The sequence below is a fragment of the Ictidomys tridecemlineatus genome, chromosome 2, assembly GCF_052094955.1.
Source record: "Ictidomys tridecemlineatus isolate mIctTri1 chromosome 2, mIctTri1.hap1, whole genome shotgun sequence".
NCBI classification, from domain to species: Eukaryota; Metazoa; Chordata; class Mammalia; order Rodentia; family Sciuridae; genus Ictidomys; species Ictidomys tridecemlineatus.
The window spans coordinates 225,867,851-225,888,040 of NC_135478.1; the positions used below are offsets into that span (position 1 = coordinate 225,867,851).

Consider the following 20,190-nt stretch of genomic DNA (forward strand, 5'->3'; position numbering starts at 1 on the left):
CTCTTGTTATTCCTTTTCTGTGCTCATAGCTCTCTTGGAAAGGACCGCTGGGGGACTACACGTTCCAGAATGCAGCGGGGATGGGGGTGGGGCGGGGCGGGGCGGGACACTCTTCCGTTTGGGGTTTAGGGTTTGGTGGCCTAGATCCCAGGCCCTGGTGGCCTGACTTTGACCCGGTTTGTGATATTGAGTTCCAAGACCTCTTGACAACCTCGGCACAAGTTTCTGCCTCTCCTCAGGCCATCTAGTGACCCGAGGATTGAGTGGAGAATGGCTCTGAGCTACGTTTTCCTGCTGCTGACCTCACAGGGACCAGCTGACCACAGGGCTGGGTAGCTAGGCAGGTGTGCTCCATTTGAGGCTGGAATTGAGTGGAGAGACCCACGCACCAGAGATCCTTCTTTCTGCTGGTCCCACTTATCGTCCTGGAGTCCACCGAATTCCAACAGCTCCATTCTAACATGTCGAGGCAAGCTGGCTGGAGGCTGCGAGTCCCCCAGATCCTTGTCTCCAGAGCAGGGCCCACTGGAGTCAGCCAGGGTGTGGCCCACGAGGGCTGGCAGGTTGGTTACCCCTCTCAACAGACAAGACCACAGACAGATGCTACATTTGAAGCCAGCCTTTACCTCATCCCTTAAAGGAGTTGATTATAGATTTTCTTGCACTGCTCTCTAATTGTCTCCTGATTGCATTCTTGAGGGCTGTGAACTGGGCGAAAACGGCCTCAAATAACACTACTCAGCGTTGAAACCAGAGTTGGTGCTAACCTTTGTTAATTAACTCATGTATATCTGAGTGCTTTTGCATAAACAATGCTGTGATTCACCCACGTGGCAGGCTAAGGGAGCGAAAAGCATATTCCTTATCTGAAAGAATGTATAATTTAGTTGGAAAAGCAAGATGACACATAAAGGTCTTTAAAAGGCGACAACTATGAATAGATCGCCATTCAGTGTGGAAGCAGAGCAAACGGAAGTGGGGAATCCCCAACAAGTCGTCTGGTCCTAGGTCAGCTCAGGGTAATGGGCAGCCAACTTCCAGCTCTGTTACTTCTCAGCCGCCTGCCATTCCATGCCTCAGGGGGATTATTGGGGCCGGGGCGGCGCAAGAGATTCTTAACCCCTGTGCATGCCTATTCCAACTTCCTCCGCCCAGAATTTCCTGGCCATTCTGTGCACTATGTGTCCCCCAAGAGTGAAGCGAGCTCCTTTCCGACCAGAGGTGCTGTAACAAAGGCAAGAGTTAGCATTCCCGGGGTGACTGAGGGGGGAGGCCCAGGGCGGCGACAGTGGAGGGTGGCTTCCACACGCGGGACTCCGGGTGCCGGCCTATACCTGGAAGCGCGCCTCGCCTCCGTTCCGGGTCTCTGCCCGGGCTGCTTCTTGGCTTGCCGCGCCGGGGCCGCGCACGGCGCGCCGGGGGGCGCGCACGCTGGGGGCTGGACTGCCCGCGGCGCGGGGGAAAGTTGAGTTGGGAGAAGTTGGGAGCGGCGGGGGCGCGCCCCGGGGTGGGCACGGGGAAGTCGTCGGGAGCGCGAGAGGGCACCGGAGGTCTTGGACAGACCCCGAGACCCCCGGGGCACGAAATCCTGAGCAAGCGGGTAAGTGGAGAGGTGGTGGCGGGGAAGGGCCGGGGCAGCGAAGGGAGGAAGGGAGGGGGAAGGAGAGGGGGGAACTCGGGACGCGGGCGGGGAGGGAGTGGAAGTGGAGGAAAGGGCGGAGACTGGGGCGCGGGGAACCAGGTTTTGGGGAGAGGGATGAGGAGAAGAGCAGAGTGCTGGTCGGAAGCTACGATTCTGGGGTCTGCTTCTTGGAGTTTCTAAGGCCAGAGTGCCGCGCCCCCTGCCACCAGGAGGGGGTAGTCTCAGGGAGGCTCCACCACAGGCTCTCCCACTCCTGGGCCAGCCCCAGACAACCCCTCTCCCCTGCGACCTCCCTACAGTCTCTCTCAGGCCTGTCCTGGGGGTTGCCTGGGGCCTGGGGCCTCGGCCCTGATCTCGGAGTTGGGAGGCGGAGTCGAAAAAGGGGGGGGTGGCGGGTCAGGTCAGGACAAGGGGTCAGGCAGAAGAGGGAGCAACTAGGTAGGGGTTGGAAAAGACAAGCCTGGAGTTGGACCTGACTCCTGGGGGGGCCACCTTGTCTGGCTGGGGAGCTCCGTGATGATTGTGAGGGTAGCACTGTCTGGTATCCGGGGTCCACTTTACCCTCCCTCCTCTCCTTGGCCAGTCCCTCAGCAAAGAGCTGTGGAATGTACCAGTTCTCTTGAGGAGTAGTTAATGCCCAAGTGGGGGTCCAGGGTGATAATCCCTTGGGCAGGGGGAGAGATGCTAATCCTCTGGGCCGGTCAGGGCTGGTCCCCGGAATGTGCCCCCACCGGGATTATAGGCACCTATGCTGTGGACAGAAGCTGCTTTGTGTTCTGGGACAGCAAGGGAGGGGTGGGGGGCATGGGTAGAGGGAGGAGGGGGTGATGAAGAGCACTCTGAGGGTATGGCCTAGAGATGGGAGTGAGCACCTGCAGGTGCAGGGGACGGATTCTCTCCACATCCCTCCCAGTCCATGTCTACTCCCAGGACACCTCTCCCCCACACTGGCGGGTCCTGGCTGAAGGCCTGCTGAGGGGGAGGTGGAGAGAGCAGTCAGCTGAGTTGGAGTGCCTGCCAAGAATGTGTTGCCCAGGCTCCCCACCTTGGGCTGACCACCCCCCAGACCTTTATTCTTTGACCCTATGCTGACCTGTCTTACCCCCAAGGTAGCCCTAGTCGGGGAACTTCATATCGTTACCTTCACAGAGCCTTGTACTGCCCCCACTGGGAATGGGTACCCCGATTTGCACTGGTTGGGTTCTCTTCCTACAGAGAGAACCCCCTTTTCTAACCCCCTACCCCCAACACAGTGTTCCCTTGGCCTCCCCTACAGTCACCATCAGGAGGGCAGCAGCCCTGCTACTCAGATTTTCCTGGCCCCTAACTAAAGAGGGGAGGGATGGGAACTGCCCATCAGGAGCAGGACCTCTGGTTTTGTGTGTCCACCCCTTTGCTGTGGTCATGTGCACCTCCCCCCATTATAAAACTCTGCCCAGCAGCCCACCGTCAGCCCCTTCTTCCCTCCCACTGAGTGAATGGAGCTAGGCTCCTGCCCTTCACCCCAGGAACTTGCTTCTCTTGCCTGCCCTCACTGAGGAGGAGGCAGGTCTGCCTCCCTGCCCAGCCTGCCTTGAGGAGGGGGCACCCCCCTCCCTACTTAGAGGCCCCCTGCTTGGCGTCTTGGGCTCTGTCCAGCGTTCTTTCTCTCCCTCTCCTTTCTGTCTAGGCAGCAGTGGCCCCCTCCTCCACACCCCTCTGCTCCACAGGGTGTCTCATTCGACACCACACCCCTCTCTGGTCTCAGGCCCACCTCCCGGGCCACCTCGGGCTGGGTTCCTGTTTCTGTCTGGCCCTTCACTCCCAATTTTCCTCCATTCTTTATCACGCCCTCCCTGATCTCTGTCGACTTCTCTCCAGGGCTGGGCCTTGACTCCTTCCTCCCTCATTTTCTGCAGCCTCTCCCCCTCTGCTCTCCTACTTTCTGCTCAGTCTTGAGGCCCTTCGTGGCCCTCCGCTTTAGTCTTCTCCTCCCTCTCTCTCTCTTTGTTCTTCTCTTTTTTTTTCTATAAATAACTCTCCTTTTTGCTCTTGTAGCCTCAAAGGGCCACTCTGAGGCCCTTCATAGTCTAGGAGGATCCTGAGCAGCAAGGAGACCCGGGTGACAGGCAGCTTGGGCTCCTTCCTCCCCGCTCCCCACCTCGGGGCTGGACACCCTGTGGGCCTGGCCTGCTGTGCTCTCCGATGGTGACTGGTCCTCTCCCCCACCCAGGTTATGCCTCCACCTTGTTGCCCTGAAAGCAGCAGCGACAGTGAAAAGGGCTAAGATTTGGCCATGAGCAGCGGTCGGCGCCCCGCCTCAGGGGCAGATTCTTTCCACACGGTGGTGAGTACTGCTCAGTCAACTGGCCCTTTGGCCACAGGTGCTCAGGCCCAGGGGCCAGCTGGGTGGGGTGGTGTGTGTGTAGATGCTGGAGAAAGGAGCCTGTGGTCAATTGGAGAGAGACTCTGTCATCATATCCTGACCTTTTACCATGTGTTGGGGGTGGTGAGGTAGCTCCTCTTCCTGGGGATAGAGTTGAGGCTGTTTTATAAAGGACCAGGTAGTAACTGTATAGGAACTTTGAAGACCCTAGGTCTCACCCAGTAGGTCCCCTCTGACCCCACCTTAATGTGCATGGGTCCCAAAACACACACAGTAGTTCTGGGCAGAGCTCCTTGATGCAGCTGGCCCTGCCCCCGCCCCATAGTTGGCCCCACCCCTGGTGCCACGTGCCCATTGGATCCGCCCCTCCTGCCCCCCCACGTGGTCACCACCCCACATGGCCCCCTCCTGATTTTCCTAAGGAGTCTAATGATTAACCTCAGTGCCACATTCAGCCCGGTTATTGGTCACTTTGGCCCAGAGGGGCATGTGACTGGAAGGGGCGCGGGCAGATGCCCTCCCCTCCTTGCCAGGTTCACCCCTGCAGCCATGGACTTCCTCTTGAGGCCTCAGGTGCGAGGGGTCTGCAAGTCCCCCCCCCATTCCACGCTCCCTCCCCTCCTGCCCGCTTCTTCCTGCCAGGCGGCTTCTGGTGGGAGTGGGGTCTGCCTGGGCAGGAGCCCTCAGCACAGACTGGAGACGCCAGCCAGCCCTCTGTCCTCGCATCTTCTATCCAGTGTCCCTGTCAGCCGCAGCTGCTCCTGTTGACCCCCCCTTCGCCCCGCGTGTCTCCCCAAGACCCACCCTTCGCCCTCCTCCCTGGCTCTTCCCTGATCTAGACACTGGCACTGCCATGGAGGGGGCTGCATACCCCCGCCCTTGGAGGTCCTGATGCCCTTCAGGTCCAGATACTCTTGAGCAAATATTTGGTGGCCACGGCGCCTGGAGCTGAGACCGCCAGGGGGTGGGTTGGGGGCTGGACCAAGGCTGCTGGGCCAGGCAGCAGGCCGCTTAGTTAGGCGCTTAGCTGGGCTGAGCACCGCAGTCCCGGTGCTGGCCCTGCTGCTGCTGTCTGCTGCTGCTGCTGCCGCTGCCACTCCCGCAGGATGACTCAGGTTGGGGGGGTGAGGGGCGGGGCTTGCCGACTGGGTGGGGGTGCTTGCTGCGGTGAATGGAGGCCCCCTTGACCAGGCAAAGCTCACGTGTTCCTGTGGAGGCAGGGCTGGGTTTGTCTGACTCAGAATTACGCCAGGTCAGTTAGCTTGGATGCCCCCAAAAGTTACTTTTGGGGCTCAGCAGTTGTCCTCCAGGAACCAAAAAGAGTTTTTTTTTCACTTTTTATCACTGAACTGCCTGGGTTGCACACCCTACTTTCCAGCTGCAGAGGGGAGACAGGATTTCTGAGATTCCCAGAGTAGACCCTCCTGCCTGCCCTGGGTCTGACTGTAGACTGGGCCTATTCAGCTGGGGACCCAGGGAACAGGCTGCGGGGGGGGGGGGGGTGGGGGGGGGTGGGGGAGGGGGACTGGATCTCTGGCATTGCAGGGAATGACTTCTGTGGGGCTGGGGTGGTCCCTGCATTGGAGGGCACGGCTAATGGGGGATACTGAATCTCTGGCACTGAGTAGGACAGGGTTTGTGTATGTGATTCCCAGTGACTCCTGTGTGTTTTCTCTATCCCTCATCCTTACAGCCAGAGCCAGAGAGTGTGGGCCCTGGGACACCTGGGTTCCCAGAACAGGAGGAAGATGAACTTCACCGCACCCTGGGAGTTGAACGGTTTGAAGAGATCCTCCAGGAGGCTGGGTCCAGAGGAGGGGAGGAGCCAGGCCGAAGCTATGGAGAGGAAGACTTTGAGTGTGAGGGAACAGGCAGGAGTGGGGGTGGGGGAGGACTTGACTGTCCAGCAGAGAAGGGGCCAGGGTCCCAGTGGGAAGAGCTGTCCTTGGCGGCAGGATAGCAGCAGGGGGATGTTGTGACCTCTCTTCCTTTCAGACCATCGCCAGTCCTCCCACCACATCCACCACCCACTGTCCACTCATCTGCCTCCGGATGCCCGCCGCCGCAAGACCCCCCAGGGCCCTGGACGGAAGCCTCGAAGGCGCCCTGGAGCCTCCCCAACTGGGGAAACCCCCACCATTGAGGAGGGGGAGGAAGATGAGGATGAGGCCAGTGAGGCTGAGGGGGCCCGGGCACTCACTCAGCCATCTCCTGCCTCCACACCCTCCTCTGTACAGGTGAGGCCTGGGCTTCCAGGGGGATGTGTGCAGGGCCTGGCCTGGCCTGGCCTCACGTGCCCATGTGGGCCCTGTTGCAGTTCTTTCTCCAAGAGGATGAAGGCACTGACCGGAAGGTAGAGAGGACCAGTCCATCTCCCCCTGCACAACTGCCACACCAGGAGGCAGCTCCCCGGGCCACCAAAGGGGCCCAAACTGGGTAAGTGCACCTTGGTTGTCACTCTCCCAAAGTAGACACCAGACTGGGGTTTACCAGAAGTAGAGTCACCAGACTGGGGTTCAGATCCATTCCTGCCCCTCACTAGCTGTTTGGGCAGCCGACCTAAACTCTCTGAGCTCTGTTTATTGACTGTAAACCCAGCCTAACAGGACCTAGTGAGGAGGGACTGCAGACAGGTGTTAGTTAAGGTCGCAAGTGTGGTTTAGCAGTCTCAGTCCCCACCCAAGCACTGCCTTAGGGATTAGACCGTGACCTCCCAGCACCTGCTAAGACTCACAGGGTTTGAAAGGAATAGGAGACCACCCCCCTCATTCCTGGGGAGATGTCAGTTCACCCAATTGGAAACTGAATGTCAAATGAAATGGTGCCAGAATACTGTCACTGCATCTAGTATCTTGGGCAGAGCATCAGTACCAGTGAGTGGGTGATGAGAGTTTGGGGGCACTAGCTTGGGAAGGTTTCCTGGAGGAAATGACCTCGAACAAGGTCATGACTATCTTGGACCTGTTTTTCTGGGTGCCAGGCAGCGTGAAGGGCTGGGTTGCGGGAAGTGAAGGGCACAGTGCCCCCTTGGGGGAGTAGCTATACTGGGAGGCAGACTGGCATGCAGAGCTGGCAGTGACAGGAAAGCCTGGCATTAGGGAGAGGAAGAGAGAAGTGGGCAGGGCTGTGGCAGAGACAGGGGACAAGCCATGATGGGCTGGAAAGGCCTGGCAGTGGATGACTCTGGTCCCAGGAGGCTCTTCATATGAGGAGAGAGGAGCAGCACGTGTCAGGGACTGGGGCAGAAGTGGGAGTCTGAGGGGAGGCACAGACCCTCCTCATAAACACGGAGGAGCTGGCTGCAGTTCCAAAACTGTTTGCACATACTTTGTTCTCTTTGATCAGAAACGGGGGCCCTGTGAACTTCTTAAATCCAGGGGTATGCCCCAGCAGGCGGAGGGGAAGGGAAGGAATGCTAACTGGTACAAAGAGACATTCACAAACACCAGTTAGGAACCATACCCTGTGCTAGTTCTTTCCCAAAATTTCACCTCTCCCAGTACCATTCGAGGTTCGCCTCAGCCCCGTTCTGCTGAAGAGGAATTCATGTGCAGATTGGCCTTCTGGTGACCCCCAAGAGTGGGAGCCAGGAGGAGGTGAGGTCCCTTCCTAATTCCCTTCCTAGGATCCTCTGCATGGGTGGAGGTCCGCTCTGTCAGGTTCATGGCTACTCTGTTTGCAGAACACTGGTGGAGGAGGTGGTACCAGTGGCCAGTGGCACAGCTGGAGGTGACGATGGGGGTGCCTCGGGGCGCCCCCTGACCAAAGCTCAGCCTGGGCATCGAAGCTACAACCTTCAGGAGAGAAGACGCATTGGGAGTATGACCGGGGCAGAGCAAGCTCTGCTGCCCCGTGTCCCCACTGATGAAAGTGAGGCCCAGACGCTAGCCACGGCTGACCTTGACCTCATGAAGAGTGAGTCCTAGGGCCTGGGCCAAGCCCACTGCTGGTAGGAAAAAGAGTAAGAGAAAGGGGAACCCAATCTTGGTCCTCTGCTTGCCCCTAGGTCACAGGTTTGAGGATGTTCCTGGGGTGCGACGGCATTTGGTACGGAAGAACGCCAAAGGGTCTGTGCAGAGTGTGCGGGAAGGGCGAGAGCCTGGCCCCACGCCTCGGGCCCGACCCCGGGCCCCCCACAAGCCCCATGAGGTACAGTTCTGCTTCATGCTGTTGCATTTTCTCCCCATCCATTGCCTCCCCCTTCCCCACTCCCCTACCTCTCAGACCCATATTTCTTGAGCACCAGGGTTGCTGCCTGTGGGGATGAACCTTAAGAGTTGTTTGACATGGACACTGTGGATCGGTGCACATCTGAAACATTGTGAATTTGTGTATTATGATTATGGTTCATACTTGAGACCTTGCTGATGTGCATATTGTGGCCATTTGCTGGCAGGAGGCAGTAAAGAATCAGGGAGATGCCTTATTCGGCTTCGAACAAAGACCCTTAAGGCTGGAGGAGGTGTTCTGTGGCACTGCACTTTGTTTTCAAAACCCAGTTGCCTCTGCTTATTTGATCCTCCCATCTACCTGTGAAGGCGGTAGCACAGGTGGCGTCAGTCATAAACCAGGGTCTGTGACTTGGCCAAGGTCACCTAGTTACTTAGTGACACTACCCATTTTAGACTCCAGGGCTCTGGTCCTGAACTCTGCCTTAGTGTATTTTTTTTTAAGCTGTTTTATTGAGGTATAATAGCCGTGCAGTAAATTTCACCAGTACTGAGTGTCCAGCTCAGAGACTTGGTGCACCTGTTGCTCCCAGATAGCTACTACCTCCGTGGGTACTGTTTTTCACCCTCAGCAGGTTCCTCCTGCCTCCACCCAGCAGTCTTCCAGCAGAGGTGACCAGGCTCTGTTATTTGCAATTCGTTTTTCCAGTCCTGGCTACATACAAACGGAATCTCACAGAACCCTGCTGTTTTCTTAGGTAGCGACCTGCCAGGCACTGTGTCCTAGAGTATACTTATGTCCTACAGGCTTTCTTTAATCCCTGTAACAGCCCTTGGAGGAAGTGGGCGTTGTTGTCTTTTATAGACAAGGGAAACCCAGGCTCAAATTGGTAGTCACGTGTTCCAGGTTCCTAGGCCTCATGTGAGACTTGTGTGTCTATGTGCCATCCACTGTGCCCCAGGGCCACTTGCTCTTCCTGATGCAAGCTTTGCCTGAGCCCACCTCTGACTCCTTACCCTGCACCTTCTCATCTTGCCCCAAGGTGTTTGTGGAGTTGAATGAGTTGCTGCTGGACAAAAACCAGGAGCCTCAGTGGCGGGAGACAGCCCGTTGGATCAAATTTGAGGAGGACGTGGAGGAGGAGACCGAGCGCTGGGGGAAGCCCCATGTGGCCTCACTCTCCTTTCGCAGTCTCCTGGAGCTCCGCCGGACCCTGGCCCATGGTACCCACAGTGCCTGCCTCCCCTGTCCATCCTGCTGCAGGATACTCGCTGCTTCTAGATCTGATGACTGATCTGTTGTGTTTGGGGTGCTAAAATGTCTTTAAGCCATTTCAATGGAATGCTTCCTGAAATTCCTGTCATGGCTCCTTTGCATTGTAGAAAACCTGGGGAATATGATCTCACCTGTGGGGCTGGATAAACTACCACACAGGACTCTTGAGCCCTGTGGCTGTTTGTTTCCTCCTTCCCAGCTGGTAATCACTCCCAGTTGTTCTTATTCTAAGTAGCTGAGGATTGAGAAACCTGCTGTTAAAATTGTTCTCAAACTAAGAGTATTAGGCTCTAAGTAAGGCTTCAGGCACTTTGAGTAAAGGGCCAGAGTGCTTTATTTTTTGGTACTGTGGATTGAACCTGGGGGCACTTTGCAACTGAGCCACATTCCCAGCCGCCCTTTTTTATTTTTTTATTTTTTGAGACAGGGTATCACTAAGTTGTTTAGGGCCCTGCTATGTTGCTGAGGCTGGCCTTGAACTTATGATCCTCCTGTTTCAGCTTCCTGAGTTGCTGCAATTAGAGGCCTGCACCACTGTGCCCAGTCCCAGTCCCTCTGAGCTATATCTCCAGCTCTTTTTTATTTTTATTAAAATAAAAGTTGAGTTGCTGAGGCTGGCCTTGAACTTGTGATTCTCCTGCCTCAGCCTCCTGAGTTGCTGGGATTATAGGCACATGCCATTGTGCTGGCTGCCTGTGTTTTATCATTAGCCTTTGTGATCTGCTTTGGCTGCTGGAGTCCTTTGGTTCTGTGTATTCTTCAGTTCTTTGTTCCTGGAAGTTGACCTTGCCAGATAAAGACCTGGTACTTTTAAAAGGACTTTCTACAGGAAAGGGTGCGGAGAGGTCTGGAGGCTTCCCAGTAAGCAGCCACTGGGCTTGGGGAAGCAAAGCCTAAGTCTGAGGTGGAGGAGGGTCTTCAGATGGCTTAAGGACATGTAGACAAGGCCACAGACCAGCTGTGTCCTGATGTAGAGGGTAGAGGTAGGACCCTAGAGGAACAGCACATGAATCACTAAGGAAAGAACTGAGTTCAGCCTGAGAGTGGCCTAGGCATCCCAGGGAGGCTGGATGATTCCTGGAAGGGTGTGTGATAACTGAGTCTCTCCTTGCTGCAGTTCTGGAAGGAGATGGGGGTGGGGAGAAATAGGTCAGAGAGGCGAAGTGATACAGACTTCAGAGGCAGAGCTGGGACTCCAGCCTTGATCCTCGGTTTGTAGGTTGGACCGTACCCACCTAGTTAGGCCTGTCTGTCCCAAGCGATCCCTCCCATTCCATTTCCCACCATTGTTTCTTGCCCTGAGGTGGGGAGTCCTCCTGTCATCTTTATTCCAGGAGCTGTGCTCTTGGATCTGGACCAGCAGACCCTGCCTGGGGTGGCCCACCAAGTAGTAGAGCAGATGGTCATCTCCGACCAGATCAAGGCCGAGGACAGGGCCAATGTGCTGCGGGCCCTTCTGTTGAAACACAGGTATGGCTCTTTGGGGAAGGTGGATGCCACTGCATCCTGCCCATCTGTTTCCTTCCCTGCCGTCATCCCTCCTTACACTCACTGCTGTCTGTCGTGCCAGCCACCCGAGTGATGAGAAGGACTTCTCCTTCCCCCGTAACATCTCAGCTGGCTCCTTGGGCTCCCTGCTAGGGCATCACCATCCCCAGGGGGCTGAGAGTGACCCACACGTCACTGAGCCTCTCATTGGTGGTGTTCCTGAGACCCGGCTGGAGGTGGATCGAGAGGTGAGGAGTGGGCACAGACCTGCGTGGGCACAGTCTTGTGAGCAAGCCCTGATGGGAACACGTGGGGTCAGGGAGGCTGTATGGACTGAGTTCTATTCTGTGACCCCCCCCAGCGTGAACTGCCACCTCCAGCCCCACCAGCTGGCATCATTCGTTCCAAGTCTAAGCATGAGCTAAAGCTGCTAGAGAAGATCCCTGAGAATGCCGAGGCTACCGTGGTCCTCGTGGGTATGTGGGGCAAGTCTGAGGGCTGGGGTGGTAGTCTCAGCAGGGGCTGGGACTGGGTGGGGTCCTGCTGTGTGTTCTTGCCCATGATGGCCCATCTTCCTAGGCTGTGTGGAGTTCCTCTCCCGCCCCACCATGGCCTTCGTGCGGCTACGGGAGGCTGTAGAACTGGATGCAGTGTTGGAGGTGCCTGTGCCCGTGCGTTTCCTCTTTCTGCTGCTGGGCCCCAGCAGCGCCAACATGGACTACCACGAGATCGGCCGCTCTATCTCCACCCTCATGTCCGACAAGGTCAGCCCCTTGCCTTTCTGGTCCCCGAAGCCACCCCTACTCCCCACTGCCAGTCCTGGTTGCCTTAGCTCCACCTCTTGGCCCCCTCTGGTGCCCTCCCTGACTCCTGTCCTGCTCTGGCAGCAATTCCATGAGGCAGCCTATCTGGCAGATGAACGGGATGACCTGCTGACTGCCATCAATGCCTTCCTGGACTGCAGCGTGGTGCTCCCCCCCTCGGAAGTACAGGGCGAGGAACTCCTGCGTTCTGTCGCTCACTTCCAGCGCCAGATGCTCAAGAAACGGGAAGAGCAGGGCCGGCTGCTGCCCCCAGGATCTGGGCTGGAGCCCAAGTCTGCCCAAGATAAGGGTACGGCCATGCAGGCCTGAGCCAGATGGGGCTGCCTTGAGGAGGGGTTGGGTGGGCAGGAGAGCCACACAGACACCAACAGAGAGTTGGGGTTGGCAGTGCTTCTGCAGGTGGTGGGTGGACTGTGCACATGGATTAGGTCCTGGTCAGTGGGCAGGAGGGCCCCACAGCTGCCCTGACATCAGCCTGGGTTGTAGCACTCCTGCAGATGGTGGAGGTGGTAGGTGCAGCTGAAGATGATCCCCTTCGTCGGACGGGCCGGCCCTTCGGGGGCCTGATCCGTGATGTGAAGCGTCGCTATCCCCACTACCTGAGTGACTTCCGAGATGCACTTGACCCCCAGTGTCTGGCTGCCGTCATCTTCATCTATTTTGCTGCTCTGTCTCCTGCCATCACCTTTGGGGGGCTGCTGGGTAAGGAGGAGCTCATAGGGACCGGGGTGCACAGCCTGGCCGCTGAGCTGAGCTGGTTCCTGCACCCCCAGGAGAGAAGACGCAGGATCTGATAGGCGTGTCAGAGCTGATCATGTCCACAGCGCTCCAGGGTGTGATCTTCTGTCTGCTGGGGGCTCAGCCATTATTGGTGATTGGCTTCTCGGGCCCCCTGCTGGTCTTTGAGGAAGCCTTCTTCTCGGTGAGGGCTCTTTCTGCCTTGGTCCAATTCCCCCTTCTCTTCCCAGTATCTCCCCCATTGCCCCCAGAGCTCGGGGCCTGATACCTTCCCACCTCCCCTGCCTAGTTCTGTAGTAGCAACCAGCTGGAGTACCTGGTGGGCCGCGTGTGGATTGGCTTCTGGCTGGTGCTCTTGGCCCTGCTCATGGTGGCCCTGGAGGGGAGCTTCCTGGTCCGCTTTGTCTCCCGCTTCACCCAGGAGATCTTCGCCTTCCTTATCTCCCTCATTTTCATCTATGAGACCTTCTACAAGCTGGTCAAGGTAGGCAGGCCCTGCTCAAAACAGGGCTGGGAGAAGAGCAGGCTTCAGGGCAGGAGGGAGTCCAGGAGCATCCTGTCTCATGTCTTCTTCTAGACCGGAGGCCAGGCTGGTCCCAGGAGTTCCCTGGACTTGCAGTCCATGGAGCCCACAGAGCTGAGGCTTGTTCTCCCCACTGCTCCCAGCTGGTCCTCTGGGTTATATTTTTAATCCGAGATGAGCTCCTGGCAGGCCTTTTCCCCTCCTGTGCTAGCCTTCCAATTTTCAGCTGAACCCAAGAATTTTCTCCCCATTTTAGCTAATGGGACCCATGGTGACCCTCCTCTTTCCCCAGATCTTCCAGGAGCATCCCCTCCACGGCTGTTCAGTCTCCAATAGCTCAGAGGCAGACAGCGACAATATAACGTGGGCCAGAGCAACAACCACACTGGGACCAGGCAATGGGAGCTTGGCTGGGCAGTCTGGGCAAGGGAGACCCCGGGGCCAGCCCAACACAGCCCTGCTGTCACTGGTGCTCATGGCTGGCACCTTCTTCATTGCCTTCTTCCTACGCAAATTCAAGAATAGCCGGTTCTTCCCCGGCCGGGTACGTGGACTTGCAGGCTGTGGAGATCTGGGGATGGGATGCGGTGTTTCCAGGAAGTGAGGGTCTGAGTGGCACAACAGGTCTCTGAGCATGGTTCTTGTCCTCAGATACGGCGGGTGATTGGGGACTTTGGGGTGCCCATCGCAATCCTCATCATGGTGCTTGTGGATTACAGTATTGAGGACACCTACACCCAGGTAAGGCATTGTACGTGTGACAGCAGGGTGCCGTTTCCACCACCCTGGGTTCTGGTGTTGCACTCCATGCCTGAGCCAGAGCCTGTCCTTAAGCTGGGGAAATACCAAGCCTTTCCCCCAGTGTGCCCTCCATGTCCACCCTGCCCATGACTACATACTGTCTCTGCCCTGCAGAAGCTGAGTGTGCCCAGTGGATTCTCAGTGACAGCTCCAGAAAAGCGGGGCTGGGTCATCAACCCCCTGGGGGAGAAGAGTCCCTTCCCTGTGTGGATGATGATTGCCAGCCTGCTGCCTGCCGTCCTGGTCTTCATCCTCATCTTCATGGAGACGCAGATCACCACGTGTGTGGTCCTGTTTGAGAGTCCTGGGGCTGTCAGAAGGCCAGAGTCCTCAGCCAGACTTGGGGACACACATGGGAACTGCTACTCTCTTGGGCAAGAGAGTCCAATGACTTTGGGGGACATTGAATGCCCTGATGGCTGAAGTTTTATAGGCACCAGAAAACATCACTGAGGGGCTGGGAATGTAGCTCAGTGTAGAGTGCTTGTCTAGCACGTGCGAGGCCCTGGATTCCATCCCCACAACAGCAAAAACTCCAAAACAAAACCTGAGGTTGGCCAGGGGGAGGACAGAGTACAGGCTAAGGCTTGTTGGGAGCTCTCCTACAGGATAAGGGCTGAGGGCGCACACTGAACTCTATGATGGAATTCTAGTCCTGATGGAATGGACAGGGACTACCAGGTTCCATAAACACAGGGACTGGCTGGGGTGTTCTGGCCACACCAGGTATGGCAGGCCTTAGCAGTGCCTCCCCCCTCCCCAGGCTGATCATCTCTAAGAAGGAGCGAATGCTGCAGAAGGGCTCTGGCTTCCACCTGGACCTGCTGCTCATCGTAGCCATGGGTGGCATCTGTGCCCTCTTTGGCCTGCCCTGGTTGGCTGCTGCCACTGTCCGCTCTGTCACTCATGCCAACGCACTCACTGTCATGAGCAAGGCTGTGGCGCCGGGGGACAAGCCCAAGATTCAGGAGGTCAAAGAACAGCGGGTTACAGGCCTGCTGGTGGCCCTGCTTGTGGGTATGCTTCCCCTTATCCACAACCTTCCTTGTGGTACCCAAGGCCCCTGGGGGAAGGAACCTGGGGCTAGCTGTTTCTCCCCCTCCCTAGGCCTTTCCATGGTTATCGGGGATCTGCTCCGGCAGATCCCCCTGGCTGTGCTCTTTGGAATTTTCCTGTACATGGGAGTCACTTCCCTTAATGGGATCCAGTTCTATGAACGGTTGCACCTGCTGCTCATGCCACCCAAACACCATCCAGACGTCACCTACGTCAAAAAGGTGAGTCCTCGCCTAGAAGGACCCCAGACCTCTGCCCCATTCTGGTTTACTTGAGTCAGCTGCTTTTCCCCACTTTAGGAAGCCCCCATTAACCATTGGTACAGAGCAGTCTCTGGAAGTATCTGAGCTACTTCCATCACTAGAGGATCCCAAGGATCATTCTGGTTGTCCTCTGGATATGGTTGCTTTGGAGAGAAGCCTGGGCTCACTTTGTCTCTTCCCAACCAGGTTCGGACCCTGCGAATGCACGTGTTCACAGCTCTGCAGCTGCTCTGCCTGGCCTTGCTCTGGGCTGTTATGTCCACATCCGCCTCCCTGGCCTTCCCCTTCATCCTCATTCTCACAGTACCACTGCGCATGGTGGTGCTCACCCGTATCTTCACCGAGCGAGAGATGAAATATGTAAGGATCCCTGCTCCCCCACCCTCCCACCCCTGCCTCCTGTGGTTCTGGAAAGGCCCACCCTTCTCTTTCTCCCACAGCTGGACGCTAATGAGGCGGAGCCAGTGTTTGATGAGCGCGAGGGTGTGGACGAATACAATGAGATGCCCATGCCTGTGTAGCTGCTGCCCAGGGACTGAATGATGGACAGAGGGAATGGGCTGGTGGGATGGGTTTCCCCTCCCCCTCCCAGTTTTTATTTAAGTGAATAATTTAAAGTCCCCTTCTCCCCACCCCTGCAGTAAAGTGCTTCGGCCCCCACCTACCCCTGGTCTTGTCTGTCTATCTGTCTAGTGGAAGTGGCAGGGAATGGGGTACTCAGCCCTGCTCTCTGTCACAGAAATGAGACTCACAACAGGGAAGGAAAGGGACTTTAATGAAAAATCAAAACATAGGGATCCAAAGTGCAAATTGTCCACCCCCCATAGGGGGGCCATCCTGAGCCCCATGTGCATCCCCTCACCCTCCTTCAGGCCCCCAGCGGAGGCCTAAGGCCTGGAGCTTCTGCCTAAGGTAGCTCTTGAGCTGGGGCAGGCCTCTCTGTGACTCCAGTTCCTCAAAGGGCAGCTGTGGGGAGAGGACACTGGGTTACCTGCATGGCAGGGATGAGGATGAGGACCGGGTAGGGTGGGGCCTCTCACCGGCAGGAGCTGGTAGCCCATTAGGCCCAGGTGCCGCTCCCTCAGGGCACGGGAGCCCAGCAGCACCCTGCCATCACGGCAGAAATGCCAGCGTTCACGCAGCATCAGCACCACCCTGGAGAGGAGTAGACATGTTATGGGTGCTTTTGGCCAGGGGGTCAAGATTCCCACACCCTGCTTTCTTACCTTTGGGCAGGGTCACGGGTCGTAGGATTAGAGGCAGCCTGTCCCTGTGGACAGGACCTTGGTGGGTAAGGTAGAAAGGGATCTTGGGTCCTCACAGGAAGCACAGCACCAGAGCTGCTGACACACAGCAGGAAGTCTGCAGGGAAGAGAGCCAGGGCCTTAGCCTAGCTCCACTTCTGGAGCTGCCCCCCACCAGGAGCTCACCTGTGCAATAGCCGGGAGGCACAGTCAGGTCCTGGCGGTATTTCTCCTCCCCCAGCAGCTGGCGCAGCCCCTCAGCTACTATGTCCTTGTGACTGAGGGGAAATGATACTGGTAGAAGACAGGCCCCAAGGTCTCATCCCAATCTGTCCATAGCACCAACACCCAGGAAAAATCCCTTGACTGGTCAGGGCCCATTTTTTTCCCCTCTAGGACCCCTAAGCACACTGGTGCAGGTACTGCTGTCTATGGTCTCTATAGCTGTTCTACTGTGCTGCTCTGGCTCTCCCTCCCCTTACCCCAGACTGCCTGCCCACCTGTACTTGCAGCGGGCACGGTCGGTGATGAGTGGCTGCGGAAAGATGGGCACTTGCTGCCTTCGGGGAAGGCGGGGGCCCCGGTATCCTGGGAGCTCCAGCTCCACAGCCGCGTCAAGCAGGGAGAGGTAGCGTCGAACAATCAGAGCGTGAGGGGTGCCTGTGGGGAGGTGGAGACTGGAGCATGGTGTAGGCCAATGATCCCTGGGTGCTCCCTGACCTCTGGGGTCTCAGGCCCCTCCAGCCATCCTCTCTGCATACCACTGATGTGGTTGATAAAACCCGGAGAGAAGACAAAGTGCAGGGCTCTGAAGGGCAGGCACCGTAACTGGCACAGTGACATCAAAATGTTGACTGTGGCCAGGGGTGCCACCCCTGCCTCCCGAGCCAGGATCCTCTCAAGGCAGGGCATAAACTGCTGCTCCAGGGGTAGGTAGTTCAGCCGCCCAAAGGGCAAGACCAGCTTCTGTACCACCTATGGAGAAGAGCAGCATGTCAACTGGCAGGAAGTGCTGCTCCAAGTCTCTCAAGCTGAGTGTTAGGCAGGAATGGCCTAGCCTGTAACGTCACTGTCAAGGCACAACACTCCTCTACCCCAGCATATACACAAGTTCAACAGTATAAGCAGTGTCTTTGAGCCAAATGTGACCAGACAAGAAGACGGTACATTCTGTGGGGTCTGGCCTGCAGACTTGGAAAAGCAGGACAGGCGGAACTAGGATGAGGCTGAGTGCTTTGGTACAACTGCTGAGCTCTTGGCATCCATGTTGGTTATTGAGGTTGGAAAAGCCAGCACAGAGATATACTCCCCAGGGCATGGAGCAGAGCAACCTAGCTGGAGTGTTTCTGCCAGAGGAAGAGGCTAGTCATGCTGGATAGGAGGCTAGGCTTGACCTGGTCACTGAGGATGACTCACAGAGGAGCATGGGAGGGTGGGAGGCAAGCCCACCTTGCTGCTGAGCTGGGCTTCCTGGACCACCAGGAAGTGGGCAATGGCTTCCAGAAGCTGGGGCTCCCGCAACCGATGCCGAGCGAGATGCTGGGCCAGAAGGACCATCACATGAGGAGTCAGTTCTTCTGGCCTTGCCTCTGTGAAGAACAGCCCTCACTTCATGCTGGGCCCTGACCGCTGGCAGGCTAGACTGCCAGCCCAGACAACTTAATTCCCATGTCCTCCTCAGCCCCTGCCCTCCATTTGCCTTCCACCCTCCAGCACCTGCCAGGCTGCTGATCAGATTCTGCCTCGGATACCGCAGGAAACGGGGGCAGCTCAGAGCAGCTTCTAGCCTTTGTCCACCACGGAGGACAGGCTGCAGAGGGGGAGGTGGCTTTGGAGGAAGGCGAAACCTTCGCTCCTGCTCCAGGGCACACACCAGAGGTCCATCTGATGGAAAGCCTGAGAGGAGGCAAAGGAGGTCCTGATGAGTTGTGCTGTGTTTTTCTAATCATGGGGTGAGTCCTGATCTCTCTCCCCTCCATTTCCTGAGCGGGAATATACACTCAAGTTCATGTGAAAACACTGGAGAAATGTGAAGTTTCAGGTGGATACATATCAGAGCAGTCTGTCAGGGAAAGCTTTATACAAAGGTGGCAAAAGGCCCTCAACTCCTGCCAAGAACTGCAGTGGCTTCTGAGAGCACTGTAGAAGGAAGCTGGGGTGGCACCCTGTGAATCTGGAATGAATGCTGTTCAACTTGTGACATCTGTCGTGGATACAGGAGGGGCAGTAACAAGTGTATCTGGGTATGTGCTACTCCTGGGCAAAAGCAGTGACCTGTGTACTGTTCTCTCCCTTTATCCTTCCCTAAGCCCCCACACCCCCAGACGCCCTCCTCACCAAGTAAGACTGCAAGGTGCAGACACACGTGGATGGTATGAATGTCAAAGGAGGGGCAGTTTCGGATGATGAGCTGACTCAAGTCCTGCAGTGTGGCCTGCTCCACAGGAGGGGGCCGAGGCTGAGACCCCAAGAGCTGGCCCAGGCGACGAAGTGCCACAGGATAGTGGTGGGCGCGCACCTTGGTGGGGTTCTGGCCCAGCCAGCGCAGTAGCTCCCCAGGACTCTTCGCCTGTTCCAGAAGCCGCTGCAGTCCTTGCACATGGCCTGCACGGGGCCCTCCTCCAAGAGGCCGGTCCCCCCACTTGCTGGGCCCCAAACAGCAGGGCTGTACTGGCGGGATCAGCAGCAGGCCAGACAGCCGAGCAGGGGAGGCCTGAGCAGAGAGCAGGATTCGAAGCATGGAGTTGGGTGATGGAGACCCTGAGGGTGGCCCAGAAAAGGGAGTGAGGTTTCCTCCAAAGGGGCAAAGGACTCAGTCTACTCCTTACCTCACTCCCCATCCAGAGGGGCCTGGGGTCTGAGCAACCCTCTGTGACTGCTCTGGTCCTGTTCTCCACCCTGCCCTCTTTCCCTTTTCATTCCTTGAAACAGCAATCCTAATCCTTCAGTGTGCTCAGCGCAGCGCAATTCACAAAGCAATTCCACATGCACTATCTCCTCTGATGCTCCGTACAGGCCGATGAGGAGTCGCAGGGCTGGCATTACCTCATTTCACAGGTGGAGAAACCAAGGGCCAGAGCGACGAAGAGGTTAAGTTAAGCCCGAGGTCATTCACGGGTTAGTGGTCGCGCCCAGCCTGGAACCAGGACGGCCCCGCGATGCGCCCTCCCGACCACCTCCCCCTCCCGCAGGAGGCGGCGGCGGCACGGAGGGCGGAACGCGGGCTCCGCAGCAGGACGGTGCTGGGTCCCATGCTGGGCGCTCCCACTTACCAGCTGCGTGACCTTGGGCAAGTGGCTTCGCCTCTGCCTAAGTCTCCTCACCCATGAAAAGAGAACACAGCGCCCCAAGTCGAAGGGTGCGCGCGGAGAAGAGAGCGCAGCTTTGAGAAGGCGAGGAGTCCGCGATGCTGGGGGCCCACACACCCGCCCTGGCCCGGGGACGTCAGGAGACCGTGGCCACCGCCGCTAACGCCAGCTCCCGCCGCCCTCCCGCGGCCCGCCCCGCAGGCGCCACCCTACATGACTCCCCGGGCCCCGCGCAGGTCGCTCCCTCAGTCGGTCTCGGGGCCCGGGAGCCGGGCTCCCCCCGCGGCCTCCTCATCGGCGGCCCACCGAGTCCGCCATCTTCCCAGCAGCCCCCGAATCGCAGCCTGCACGCCAATCCCGGCGCAGCGCTCGGCCGGCAGAGACGTGGCTCCCGGCAGGCGCTGCGAGCCGGGGCGCCTTGAGCCCGCCCCCCGCTTCCGGGAAGTGCGCGCGTGGCGCGCGAGGCGGGGCCACAGCTGGAGGGGCGGGGCTG

The 20,190-nt window shown here is 57.7% G+C and overlaps 2 protein-coding genes across 10 annotated transcripts; one reads left to right on the forward strand and one right to left on the reverse strand.

The window, feature by feature from the left end:
- Window positions 1–1,087: 1,087 nt before the first annotated feature.
- Slc4a2 (solute carrier family 4 member 2) lies at window positions 1,088–15,809 on the forward strand. Of its 4 annotated transcripts, none has more exons than XM_040291257.2 (23): window positions 1,088–1,235; window positions 3,855–3,968; window positions 5,701–5,866; window positions 6,003–6,244; window positions 6,325–6,443; window positions 7,690–7,922; window positions 8,014–8,156; window positions 9,220–9,400; window positions 10,787–10,922; window positions 11,023–11,188; window positions 11,302–11,416; window positions 11,520–11,704; window positions 11,828–12,053; window positions 12,251–12,466; window positions 12,538–12,686; window positions 12,792–12,986; window positions 13,318–13,569; window positions 13,677–13,766; window positions 13,941–14,107; window positions 14,590–14,843; window positions 14,934–15,103; window positions 15,332–15,505; window positions 15,586–15,809. In XM_040291257.2, the coding sequence occupies exons 2-23, from the start codon at window positions 3,918–3,920 to the stop codon at window positions 15,664–15,666; spliced, it is 3,711 nt and encodes a 1,236-aa protein (XP_040147191.2). In that variant the 5' UTR covers window positions 1,088–1,235; window positions 3,855–3,917; the 3' UTR covers window positions 15,667–15,809. The 4 variants fall into 4 exon arrangements, with proteins under 4 accessions (XP_040147191.2, XP_005326724.2, XP_040147190.2 ...); XM_005326667.5 differs by lacking the exon at window positions 1,088–1,235 and adding an exon at window positions 1,428–1,600; XM_040291256.2 differs by lacking the exons at window positions 1,088–1,235; window positions 3,855–3,968 and adding an exon at window positions 4,466–4,580.
- A 92-nt stretch (window positions 15,810–15,901) lies between these two features.
- Window positions 15,902–20,114, reverse strand: Fastk (Fas activated serine/threonine kinase). Of its 6 annotated transcripts, none has more exons than XM_078040832.1 (10): window positions 19,911–20,113; window positions 18,727–19,149; window positions 18,106–18,285; window positions 17,806–17,978; window positions 17,151–17,364; window positions 16,890–17,049; window positions 16,576–16,667; window positions 16,372–16,507; window positions 16,186–16,300; window positions 15,902–16,111 (listed from the first exon to the last, which is right to left on the reverse strand). In XM_078040832.1, exons 1-10 carry the CDS (start codon window positions 19,990–19,992, stop codon window positions 16,004–16,006), a joined length of 1,683 nt encoding a protein of 560 aa, XP_077896958.1. In that variant the 5' UTR covers window positions 19,993–20,113; the 3' UTR covers window positions 15,902–16,003. The 6 variants fall into 6 exon arrangements, with proteins under 6 accessions (XP_077896958.1, XP_005326729.2, XP_077896957.1 ...); XM_005326672.3 differs by having other exon boundaries at window positions 17,839–17,978; window positions 19,911–20,112; XM_078040831.1 differs by having other exon boundaries at window positions 15,902–16,300; window positions 19,911–20,114.
- Window positions 20,115–20,190: the final 76 nt, after the last annotated feature.

Bases quoted from the DNA above. Each gene is read 5' to 3' on its own strand.
- Fastk (XM_078040831.1), bottom strand. From the start codon at position 19,992: ATGAGGAGGCCGCGGGGGGAGCCCGGCTCCCGGGCCCCGAGACCGACT. The intron at 17,050-17,150 runs GTATGCAGAGAG...ACCTCCCCACAG, and splicing joins TTTTATCAACCACATCAGTG to GCACCCCTCACGCTCTGATT. The intron at 16,301-16,371 runs GTAAGAAAGCAG...ACTCCTCTCCAG, and splicing joins ACCCGTGACCCTGCCCAAAG to GGTGGTGCTGATGCTGCGTG.
- Slc4a2 (XM_040291257.2), top strand. From the start codon at position 3,918: ATGAGCAGCGGTCGGCGCCCCGCCTCAGGGGCAGATTCTTTCCACACG. The intron at 6,245-6,324 runs GTGAGGCCTGGG...GCCCTGTTGCAG, and splicing joins CCACACCCTCCTCTGTACAG to TTCTTTCTCCAAGAGGATGA. The intron at 8,157-9,219 runs GTACAGTTCTGC...TCTTGCCCCAAG, and splicing joins CCCCCCACAAGCCCCATGAG to GTGTTTGTGGAGTTGAATGA.